Below are 12,210 nucleotides of genomic sequence, written 5' to 3' on the forward strand. Positions count from 1 at the left end.
AACTGATTCTTGACCTGTAATTACAACTTTTGCTCCTGCCTCAGTTTGCATTAAGCATCTTTAAATATGTGGATAAATACATAAATATATGAACGTAAAGTAAAAAGTAAACATTTTTTCTTTAAATTCAGCTCAGTATTGTCCTTTAAGAATTGAGTTAAAAGCTTCAAATTCCAAATGGCTGATCTTGTCTTAGAAATAAAACAACCACTTTGAACAAATTACCTTTGGTTATTACGGAAAAATGAGCGTGGCATTTATTTTTTCCATTTACAGCACTGAATCTAGGATTTGGCTTCCAGTTGTACCTTGGCAAACACATTTAGGATGTTACTATACTTGCTTTGAACTTATTTCCCAGAGGAGTGTATCTTGCTCCAGAAAACAGGTGTTTCAGCACAATACCTTCAGGGCATTATTTACGTAAGTTTAATGTTATTTGTTTTAAAGAATCCACAAAAAGTATCTGTTATTGTGTTTTGTCATTGTTCGGCAGAAAATATTAGGGTTTAAATGAACTATCACGTCTCATTTAAAATGCCCATAACTGTTATGCTTATTTGTTTAGACCCATTAAATATTTGAAACCATCAGGCATATCAAATTTTCCCAACCTTGGTTTCTAAATGTTTGTGTATCTCAAATAAAAACACAAGGCAAAATCATTAAGTCTTTATTACTGACAGTAACTTCTTTTAGGGTCAGATTCTGATATATCTTCTCACTGACTAATACCTTATGCATCTGCACAAGACGTTGGAATAGACTAATTAGCTCTGCAGTAAAAGTCACACACCTACATGTGTACCCCTATTAGGCTAGAGTATACTAATTAACTCCACATGCTTAGATGCTGATGTGGCTGGCTGGGACACGAGGGTACATCAGTGTCTGGGCTGCCTGCTGGCTAGCCCCACAATGGAGCACCCCATGCTCCAGCCAGCCTCTCTGCAGCATGTTGAGCCAGAAGGGAGGAGCCCTGGGCTTGTAGGCTGGCCCCCACGACTGCCAGCTGAAGCTGCTCTGACCCGACTCAACACGCTGCAGACCCAGGTGCATGTTCAAACAGCATGCCTGGGAGTTACAAACTCCAGCACAGTAAGCCCCGGAGTTTACTGCTTCACATTAATTGCACATGTAGACATGCTCTGTGCATGATAAGATGCTACTTGATGTGAATAAGGTGTGCAGAGTCTTAGCTTTTAGTGACTTGTGAGTTTTAGAGGGAAAATTCTTAGCTGGCCAAATTCTGTTCTCAGTTAAACCAAGGCAATCCCACTGTAGATGACATTATATTATGATGCAATCAATGGGAGAATATAGCTTCAGTGACACAATGGGAGATTAACTTTCCTACCACTGACCCATTGAAAAACAGAAACAGAAATTGCGGGGTAGGAGAAAAGGAAAATATCCCATGAGATACAAATAATAAATCTAGGGCTTTTTTTCAAAAGGCCATTAAGCTCTTATTCATTTGAAGAAAAAAAAAAGGGAGTTGCATAAAACTAGGCTTTGAAGACCATCAAGTGCGCCTCTTCTGAACCCAGTCTGATGTGTTGATGTCTCTGAATATTCAGAAGATTCAGAGTGGTTTGTGATATGTAAAGCTGAAAAGCTTTTGAATAACTCTCCTCATCTTCTGCGTAGTAGTAGAGCCCTGCTTTTACAGGGGAAGCAAGTAGAGGAACCGTAATGAACACAACATTGCAAACCTCCTTCTTAGTGCACTTAAGAAAAGATGGCAAGTTAAAATTAAATATTGAAAATGCTTAACAGTGGAATTGAGAAGTTTGCTGATGATGTTCACATTTTAATTTGCAGATTAAAGTATGAAGAATATTTTATTTGCTCTCTTTAGTTTAGCTCCCTGGTACTGAAAACTGCCATGTTCATGTGGAAATCCAGGTCTTACAGATCCAGGCAGATAAATTGATGCCAAATCTTTAATCTTTAGATTTAAAATAAAATTCTTTCTTCATCAGAGTTTAAAGTAAAGTTGAATTAACCCATTTTGGGGGAGCACATCTTAGCACTAAGCCCCATAGCATTAGAGTTTTGGACTTCCATAGAAGCAAGACATGTATTTAATTAAGTGCTGATAACTATGCACATCCTTAGGAATTTCCCAAATATTTGTTTCAATAACATCAGTCTTTCAGGTAACCATAAGTTCTTGGTCACAAACAGCACTGGGCCAGCCTGATCTTAAATGTTCTATGGTATCTTGTCAAATCAGCTCCTGCATAGGCATTTATCAACACCGTAGCTGACTTTACAAACTACATGACAGTAAATCAGGCTCTGGGTTTTTGTTTCCCGTATACACTCAGCCAATAAGATATTTGTGACACAAAGGGCCAGTTTTCATCCACAAAGCCATGTGGCATCACTATGCTGAAGTTGTATCAAGGTATGAGTATCTTTCACAAGCCTTTGCAATGTTGTTATTATTTCGTATTTGTATTAAAGTAAGGCCTAAAGGCCCCAGCTAAAAATGAGCTTATGCTGGACACTAAACAAAGAGGTAGCAAAGGACAGTCTCCACAATTTAAATAAAAGAAAAGAGCACAGATGAGAAAGCAGTGGTACAGAGAGTTAAAAGAGACGTTGCTTTGTCAGGAAATATGTGTCCTGATTCTTTCTTCACTGTCCAACCCATTGGATCACATGGCCTCCCTGTATAGGCAGTCTATTAACAGTCAATCATTGGTACCTCAACAGGGGGAGAATAAGTCACCAATGTATTGGGCACAATGCCATTCCAGTAGAAGACTCTACTCCTAATCCTGTTTTATGCCTGTGCAGTTAAGTAGCTAACTCTTTACCAGTCCAACCTTCCTGGGAGAAACTAACACAATTTAAAAATAAAAAGTGTTCTGGAAAAATACTTTTGTCTTATTGAACCATATCTTAATTATGATCTATTAGATCCTAACCTTACATTCAACTGTGACATGAGTGACTGATGGGAGGACACACTGAGACACTCTGTAACCAATGCCACTGAGGGAAGGTGGTCATGACAAGGAGGATGTTTCATAGAGTTTTAAACTCTACTGGGCTTCCAATAGAGGTTTCCTACTGGAAGTCATTTTTTGGACAAAGTCTTTATTCACCAAAAATGCAGCTACAGGTTGACCAAAACTATTCAAGAGTTCATGCCAAATTCAGAAAATCTTATACTAGGTCCCTAGTACTACTTCAGTAGAGCCTCCTCAACCTGATTCAAACCCACACTGATTCTATTCTATTTAGGTTTCACTTCTTTCCAGTCTAATACAATATTAACATGCAAAAATCTCCATCTTTTCTAGACAGTACATATCCTTCAATATCTGTGTTCCAGTCATAATTGCTCTTCCACCATATCCTTTTATCCCTATAACAACCAGTGTAATGTTCTGTATCAGGAGTTCTAGTTACTCTGCTGTGTTGTTTGGTCTCTTGGCATTAGTTTGCAAGCATTGTAGTTGTTAGGTTTTTTTCTGAGTTAATCCAATTTTGCAGCTGGATTAGGAATAGGCATGGTTCTAACTGTACAGGCTATTCATTTTTTCTATGAAAAATTTAGGAAAAAAATTCTTTCTGCATTCCTATTAATGTGATAAAAATTAGCATGCCATAACTATATTTTCAATCTATAATTTTAATGATAAAACTATAATTTTCAGTCATACTTTTTTTGAAAAACTTTGTTTTGCCTAAAATAATTAATGAACTGGCACAAATTTACTGAACTGTTTCACGTACAGAAACCTGGAAAAATGTTAAACATCAACACTCCTGAAAGAAAAGGTTTTGATTTTTTCATAATATTGTTTACTTCAATAAAATGAGAAGAAATTTAGTTTTTAAAAAACACATGGTTAAAAGAAAATTTCACAGTAGGTTGAACAAATCCTTTCAAGTTAACAGGAAACAATTTTAGTTTTGATTTGTCATTTTGGCCAAATTGAAAAATCAATCATTTGGAAAACCTTGCTTATAATAGCAAACATGGGGATGTGTTAAGACCATACTAAGGACAGAAGTCCTAGTTATCAAGCATTTTTAATAACAAAAATAGAAGAAAAAATATTTATATTTTATAGAAATATATAGAAAAATATATAGAAATATATATATTTCTATATATAAATATATAGAAAAAATATTTATATTTTACTATAAAGAGCACAGTATACTGAATTACAATTCTGATAAATCATTTATACTAAAAGTTTTCCCCTGTGCAATTTTACTTTGTGCTCCTGAAACCAACTTTCAGTTTAAATTCTAAAAGACACTTCTATCTGGACCTGAAGGTAAATATACACTTGGGTGCATTCCTGAGTTGGAGCCATTACTTGTGCCCATTGACCTGTTACAAAGCTCACTGAAGATTTAATTGGTTTTGGAATCAGGCCCCTATCACATATTAGTTACACACTACAGGAAATGGAATGGAGAAGTAAATTGATGTATACGTTTAATGTACTGCATTTCTGTTTTGGTTTAGACTTAACCATTAGAAATTTGGGAACATCAAAGGTGTGGAAGTAGCCTAACAGATGTGTTTCATGTCAACATTAACCTCATTGGCAGGACTACCTATGAACTTGTTTGCAATGACTAATCACCTTATGCCTGGCTATTATATTATTCTGAACAAAAATCCACACCAAAATTAAACTAAAAACAAATGCAAAGTCAAGCAAGGTTTCACAGTGAGCTATCACCATACCATAAATTTAATAGTATCATATTTTTACAATGGGTGGTCAGGTGTAGTCCAAAATATAGGCAATGCATCAATTTAATTACCTAATGAGCTCTGCGTGAGAGAAGTTTTCAATTGTTTTCTTTTTGATTCAGGCATCTAAAGTTCACCTTGGTCACGCTTAGGAGCTTAGTTTAACTAATTTGGAACTGGCTTTTCATCTCACTTGGCCCTGTGTGACTGCAAATAATCCAGTTGTTCATCTACTACTTTCAGTTTTCCTTAAATTTTTTTTTTCCCCATCAGTCACATTTCTTCAAGAAATGTATGACTGAAGGAACAAATGTTGCAGTGCACAGAGTTGAACGTTATTCTTATCCAAACTGGAGAGGCAAAAAATGGAGCTTTTAAATTGGGCAGTGCTGTTTCTCAAAATCTTATTAAAGTAATAAAAGCCAATGTAAATGTAAATTTAGTGTTAAAAACATGTTGAACATGTCCGTGTACCTGTAACAGACATATGGAATGTATCAGATTTTGACATATCGAATTTTCACATTCTCTTGTCCGATGTATTTGGTTCTCTGCCCATTTTCCGATGCAATATCTCTAAAAGTAGGCTTTGCACAGATCTTACATTTATGACAGGAAGGCCTCTATTTACAGACTTCATTCCTTCATCACATTTTAAGGACACTTATTGGAGTCCTGTTACATAGCAACATTCCATTCCAATACTCCACCCCGGGAAAATTTTTATAGTTACCAAAAATGTGTCATTCAGTAAATGATGGTGGCCTTAAGGTTAAAAGATGTCACATCATTTTACCTGTTCAATAAGCCAAACACCACACACACATGACTATCATATGTAAGACCTAGATTTGCCTGGAGATGTATCTGTGACATAAAATTCATACTTCTAGCTGAGTGCTGAAATAAAATATAGAAGACCCAAAACTGACATAACTTAATCTTAAAAGTATGCCTTCCTTTTCTACTTCCCACTTGAGTTACTCAGGTTCTATCATGGGACAGGATGGTGATACAAAAGGGAGAAATTAAAAGAAGAATGAAAGCATGAAATAAATCCACTCTGCATTGCACAAGCTCCTGTCATCCAAGCTCATCCCATGAAAAATTAAGCTTCAAGTCTAAAAAACCATATATATAGCTCAAATTACTATTATATTATAGCTCCTGGAATAAAATAGCACATCTATAGTTTGTGTGTGTGTGTGTGCATTTCATACATGTGAGATTTCAGAGTAGATTGAAAATTAAATAAATATATCTCTACAGGAATAACTTCATAAGTCGGTTTTTTGTAGTACAGAATTTCACTATTATTCTACTAATTTTTATTTCTGCAGTAATAGTAGTTTATTCAAAGCCTTCACTAAAAACACATAATAAAATAATCTAGTTATTTATATTTTATTTTCAATCTGAGATCTGCTCTAATTAAAGTGCTCAGAGCTTCTCATGTATCAGTGTCCCCTTTAGTTAAAGCACCCTGCTGCCATTTTGAAGCACAGGGGATGCTGATACATGGCAGGGATCCTGTTTTTCTCTGATAAAACAAAAATCCCCAATTTTCAGATTTAAAAAATTAACCCTAAATCCATGTTTTCATGATTAAAATGAAACACCACTTTATATATCTCTATATATTAGTGGCATTTCATTTTAATCATGGAAAACGATGGATTTTGGGTTACTTTTTTTAATCTGAAAATTGGGGATTTTTTTTTATCAGAGAAAACCAGGATCCCCATACATGAGACAAAGAGGCTGTCTGGAGTGCAATAATTACCATGCTCCAATTTGCCATAGTTGCAGAGCATTGGAGTAGCCTCCTGGCTCATGTATAGGCACCCTTAGAGACTACAAGAGAAGCATAGGCTTCATAGACAATAGTCTACTTTGTCAGATGCTAAGGAACAATGATGTATACCTATCGCCTTATTTACCAGGGTTTGCCAGATTACAATATCCAATTTAATACACATACTTGCCCAATGTGCAAGCAGATGCAGTGACAAAGGTTTGATTTAAGATGATGGTTTCATGGTCTTTACTGTTTGTTTTAAATGGATTAAGAATTCTTAACCCATTACTTTTAATCCTGTCAAAAATCAATCTAAGGTTAACTGTGTGTCACAATTTAAATTGGTTCTTATCTTCACTTTATGAAAAATAAAGACCCTTCTTGCTAGGTCCATCAGTTGTCACTTTGGATTCTGTAATGATGTCAAGGAATGGGGGAAGTTACAAGAGATTAAGAATGAAATCCTGCAGTACATGTCTAATATCTGTGATATAAGGTACATCTCTAGACACACTCACTCCCATATGCCCTTCTCAAGCTGTCCATATATTTCCTTTTGTTTCTGCCTAGAAATCAGAACTCATGTTCTTTCACTGGTTTTTTTTCCAAAGCTTACTGACATCAGCTGAAAGCCTGCCATGCCTTCACTTTGGCTTGTTTTAGGCCTTGTGCTCATCAAACCACCAATCCAAACCATATGGTAGGCCTCTTCCTCTCTGCCACATACACCCACACACATATGCACACATACCTTTGCCACTTCAAAGATAACATTATTTGGACACCTGGTTTCATGTGTGTATATGCTGATCCATGTATCCATTTAGAATCTGTTCCTGAAATATTTTACTCATGGAAAGAAAATTTACTAATCTTAATGTTAGAGAGGTGATGTTAGTTTGAAGTTAGACAGAAGGCAGGGTAGAGGTACATCTTATAGAGAAACTATACCAGAGATGCATAAGCTTTCATAAGCAACAATATGCTTCATCAGTTGCTATGAAGGAACTTGCTATGCAAGACCTCATACAGCACCTTCATTCCAAGGCACTTGACAAACTATGTTGAGACAGCTCCCCTGAAATGCAGCTTCTTCTGGGTGGAGGATGACCTAACTAACAAAGATCACAGTGCAATCATTCTTCAAAATTCTCCTTGACATCAAAGGAAACCTTTATCTTTATGAAAAGGCTGACTGAAGCTTTAATATTCACAAAGAATAGGCATGCATTTTGTTGTACTGACTTATAGCTGTGCACTAAATGGAGATCAGCCTGCCTATCACTTGAGAGTGAAGGTCTCAGTAGTTTCTTTTAGGATTCAGATCTGCAGGTCCAGAGAGGCTAGATCTTTTAAATATGATACTTAGCCACTAATGGATCCTTGGGGGATCCCTTCTGCCTATTTTCTAAATAAATAAATTATTCATATTTATAAAGCAATATATGAATGCTTAGTCAAATTATTATATTTGGGCTATGTTCCTAGATGCCTTTGAACTGCACTACGTGCATCACTTTGTAACAGTGGTAGGATAAAGGTGGCAACCTGGCCACCATTCTTCCACAAATACAACCCTGACAGTAAGACTGGAGGCCCATTCAACATCTGCTGTAAGCTTGTAACTTTTCTGAGGAAACTGTAATTACAGTAGGTATTATCACGGCACAACATAGACTAACCACACTTCTCCTCTTGACCCCCAACAGATGGAGCTTAAAGAAGACACAGAGAGAAGCTACAGAGACGAAGAGTTCCTGTATAACCTCTTGGGGAAGCTTTGTGGTTTATTAGATCATCACAATCTAATTATTTTCCCAGAAGCCCAGTCCTTTGGATTTAACAGAAACAATATGGCTCAAGATCCTGGATATAATGCACTGGAAATGTAGAAAAGGACTTCCTTTCTGTAGGCCTGCTCACCACCTTTGGTAGGTGTACCTAGTCACATATACATCACTCTATGAGCATATCTGGACAGGCTTTTTAATTAATAGCTATTTACTTTATAAGGAATGCTGTCATTATTAAAGACATGTTAATACCAATGGATCAACTCGTTAATCTTATTTTATAAACTGCCAACATGTAGTAACACTTTCTGAATCTTTCATGATGAGTTTCATCATACTGAAGACCTAGTACAGGTATATAATTCAATCCATTTTACTGACTCACAAAGGGTGGAGTAAAATGACACAGTTCTTTGGTTCTTCAGCTAAAACTTTCCATATTATTGAGTGATTTTACATTGATCTACTTATTAACAAAATGTACAGTACAATGTGAACTTGTGTTCAGTAATTGCCCTCCTAAAACTAAGTTTATTGTACAAGACAACTACCCTGTCATGTAAAAGATATATAATTGTGCTGGATCTGAAGAGATGCAAATAAAACTTAAGGCTGTCATTAAACGAGGGGAAAAGACCAGCTAGCAAGACTGAAAGACTGGAATCCTGCCCAGAAGGTTAAAGGCTCCATCTACGATATACTACAAAGAGACTAGATTTATTACACATTACCTACATCTTTGCCTGTCTGTCATAAAAATGATACAGAAAACAAGAAATACCTGTAGCATAAAAGAGAGACATCCTGTGTATGTGGGTGGGTGTGTGTGTGTGCATGAGAAGATGACTATAAAAGTATTAGACTCTTGAAATCTATGGAATCAATACTAGTGTTACAGCAATTGTACCATGTAGTTGCTTTTTTCAGGATATTTAATGTTTTTGTATATTAGTAGACACATTGTATTTTATTTTATGATACTGTTTTTTCAAATGGGCAGTGAGTGGTTCATGGAAAAACAGCAAGTGAGATTCTGGGATGTGGTAATAAGCCTAGAGGGATTGGAAGCTAGGGTGGTTTTAAGCCACCTTTGTACCTTCCCACTTCTGGGCTATGATGATAGCCTTGGGGTCCAAAATTATAGCTGCCCATCCAAATTACCTAAGGATCGCTGTAGTGTTACAGCCCCACCCCTGTTCAGCCCCTATACATGCCTACTGTGAACATGTGAATAGGTCCGTGGGACATAGCCATTAACTTGCCCTCTCAGTTCCTGTACTGGAGGAATCTCTTCCAACTGCATAAGTGGTCCCTCTTGTAGATCTAGTCTTAAAACCCTTTTAGGAATGGGAATTTAAGCACTTTTGGAAATTTTACCCTTAAATTTTGTCTACTTAGCCACCTTCTTTCCTCTGCCAGAAAAGCAACTGGAAATGCAGGTCTGAAATAATGGAAAGGATTATGGGTGGAGTAATCCTGCACATTATTAACTAATATGTCAATTGAACTGGCTTGACTGGATGAGGTCACCCAGGGATAAAGTACTGAAAAAAACAGGATTTAACATCCCTCTCCTATACCTACATTCTGCTATAAATTTCATCTTGTGAAATGAGCCTCTCTCCTCCATAAATATTTCTTTCAACTGGCTGGAGGGAAAGATATCTCCTAAAGAAAAAAAACTACACAAAGTTTTTAGGGTGGCTGCCTGAACATGCAGGCTCCCAGCAAGAATGAAGCAGGCAGGCTCCTTAACCCAACTCCACAGGCCAGCAAAACAGTTGTGCTATATGAACTGCAAGCCATCACCAGGGAGCCAAAAGCAGTTAGTTTGCTCCAATTATCCAAGAATGTAAAGAATATGTTAATGAGAGGGAGAGTAAAAAGGAAATCTTAAAAGAGGAAATACAAGTCAGACGGAAAAACACGGCAGGAGGAAGGTGCATTGCAGAAACTTCAACTGAAAGAGGGCACTGCAGATTTGAATTAGACTAATAAAAGATATTGGATTTACCCAAAGAACCTTGTCATACTAAAACACAGGACTTAGTTAGAAAATATCCCATATTCTTGAGATCAGGCTTAGAAGAGTTACTGTTAGGGATCACAGTGTTGGTAATTCATATGATTTTATTGCAGAAATCATCTTATTTGATGTATTATTTAAAGTCCTAGGTTATGGAGGCAAATGATTACCGCAGGACTAAGCTTTCATTTTAAAAGAAAGTTTCTATTTCTTATGGTTGTGGAGAAAAGCTTGACCGTATGGCTAAACTATACCATAAAGGCATAAAGGACCAAAAGGGAAATAACCAGAACCCAAACTTTTGTCTAAAAAATAATCTTATATTTTATGGAGGTTTGACTCATGCTTGTTGAAAGGTTGTGTTGGACAATTCTGGATCAGAGCTTTTCCATTTGTGAAGATATGATCACTGACTACCACAGGCATAGCTAGTGCAGGAGTTTTTTCTCCTCCTCTCTCCCTATTCACCTGTTGGAGCAGAAGCAGCAGGCTTTGTGTACTAACGGCACAAGTGCTGAAATGTCACGTGGGAGAGAATGTGCTACATACGTGTGGAAAATCAGAAAGATATCACTCAAGGAATGGAATTTCTTTATCTGCTCTGACCTGAGTGCAGAAACTAGCCACAGGCAATAGAGATTCCTCCACAGAACGACCTCCTTGAGAAATGTGAGACCAGCGACAAAGAAATATCTGCAATTTCCAGCCACATTAGCCCTAAGGGCACCATTTGCATGGTCATAATATGCTTCCTTCATCACACCAGTTGCTATGACGTGCAGAACAGAGCCTGTATCTCCTTTTATCCTTCTACTTTGTATTTTGGGCTCCTTGTGTTCAAGACAGATAGTAATTGCTCCACAGACTGACTTACACCAAGAGAATCCATGACATTTATAAAGATGGATGGAGCTATAATTTTAACCTTAGACTTTAGCGGCTGCTTTCATGTCACTAGGCTGGTTCAATCAAGATGGGTGACCTTCAGGATCCAATGGAAAATGCACCTGTTTTCCCAGGCTTTATCTTTAGCTGTTTGGAGAAGTGGGTGGTACTGGGGAAGTGATGGGCTTTGGACAGTTTGGTATGAAGACTGAAAAGGAGGACTCTGTGCTCTACAGTCATGCTGCATAGCTGATATTTTACTGTGCAGAGAACCTAGGGCAGGAACTGATTTTCTAGAGGGAGCATGCTTTTAAAGTCTATATTTTTTTTAATTCTACAGTGTACGAGACAAAAACAATGACAATTTAATGAAAAAATAAACAATACTAAATAAAATTATGATTGTCAACCTGGAGGAAGCAGATATACTTGACTAAACAGTTCATAGGTCATTGAAAAGGGTATAGCCAGCTTGTTCTTAAGAAGGTACAGATAATCTTGCTGGTTCTCTGTGACCCATCAAAGTCAACTAGATGAGAAAGAAGATAAGGCATGGTAACACCTTAGAAACTAGCTTAACTCTTAGAAGCATAAGTGTTTCTGGCAACAGCCTACTTAATCAGATGCTATGAATGGAGTATGATTGAAAAGCGTCTGATGAAGGAGGCTGCCATCTGCAAAAGCTCAAGTTCTCTGGACCAGTTAGTCTCTAAGGTACCACCCTGCCCTATCTCCTTTCTGCCATCTGCTTGTCGGAATAAAGTTTTAATGTCCTTCTACACCCAATTTAACCATTACCAGGGCAGGATTTTGTCCTATTCAATACTTTATCTTCTGTCTTGCTTATTTTCTGTTCATTGTGCTTAAAAATAAGTTGAATGTACAAAATGATTTCAGAAGCAATTGGTACATTTTAGGGGAAAGAAACCAATACTTTCACACTGAAAACTCATTTCATATAATTTCAATATAT

At 36.9% G+C, this 12,210-nt stretch overlaps 1 protein-coding gene across 1 annotated transcript in view; it reads left to right on the forward strand.

Moving 5' to 3' along the window:
* Positions 1–10,339, forward strand: part of KLF12 (KLF transcription factor 12) — a 448,097-nt gene extending 437,758 nt beyond the window's left edge. Inside the window, exon 10 of the mRNA XM_059721315.1 lies at positions 8,243–10,339. Coding sequence (XP_059577298.1) covers positions 8,243–8,253 — 11 coding nt within the window. The 3' untranslated portion in view covers positions 8,254–10,339. The remainder of the gene's footprint in view (positions 1–8,242) is intronic.
* Positions 10,340–12,210: the final 1,871 nt, after the last annotated feature.

This window comes from Alligator mississippiensis, chromosome 1 (genome assembly GCF_030867095.1).
Source record: "Alligator mississippiensis isolate rAllMis1 chromosome 1, rAllMis1, whole genome shotgun sequence".
Lineage (NCBI taxonomy): Eukaryota > Metazoa > Chordata > Crocodylia > Alligatoridae > Alligator > Alligator mississippiensis.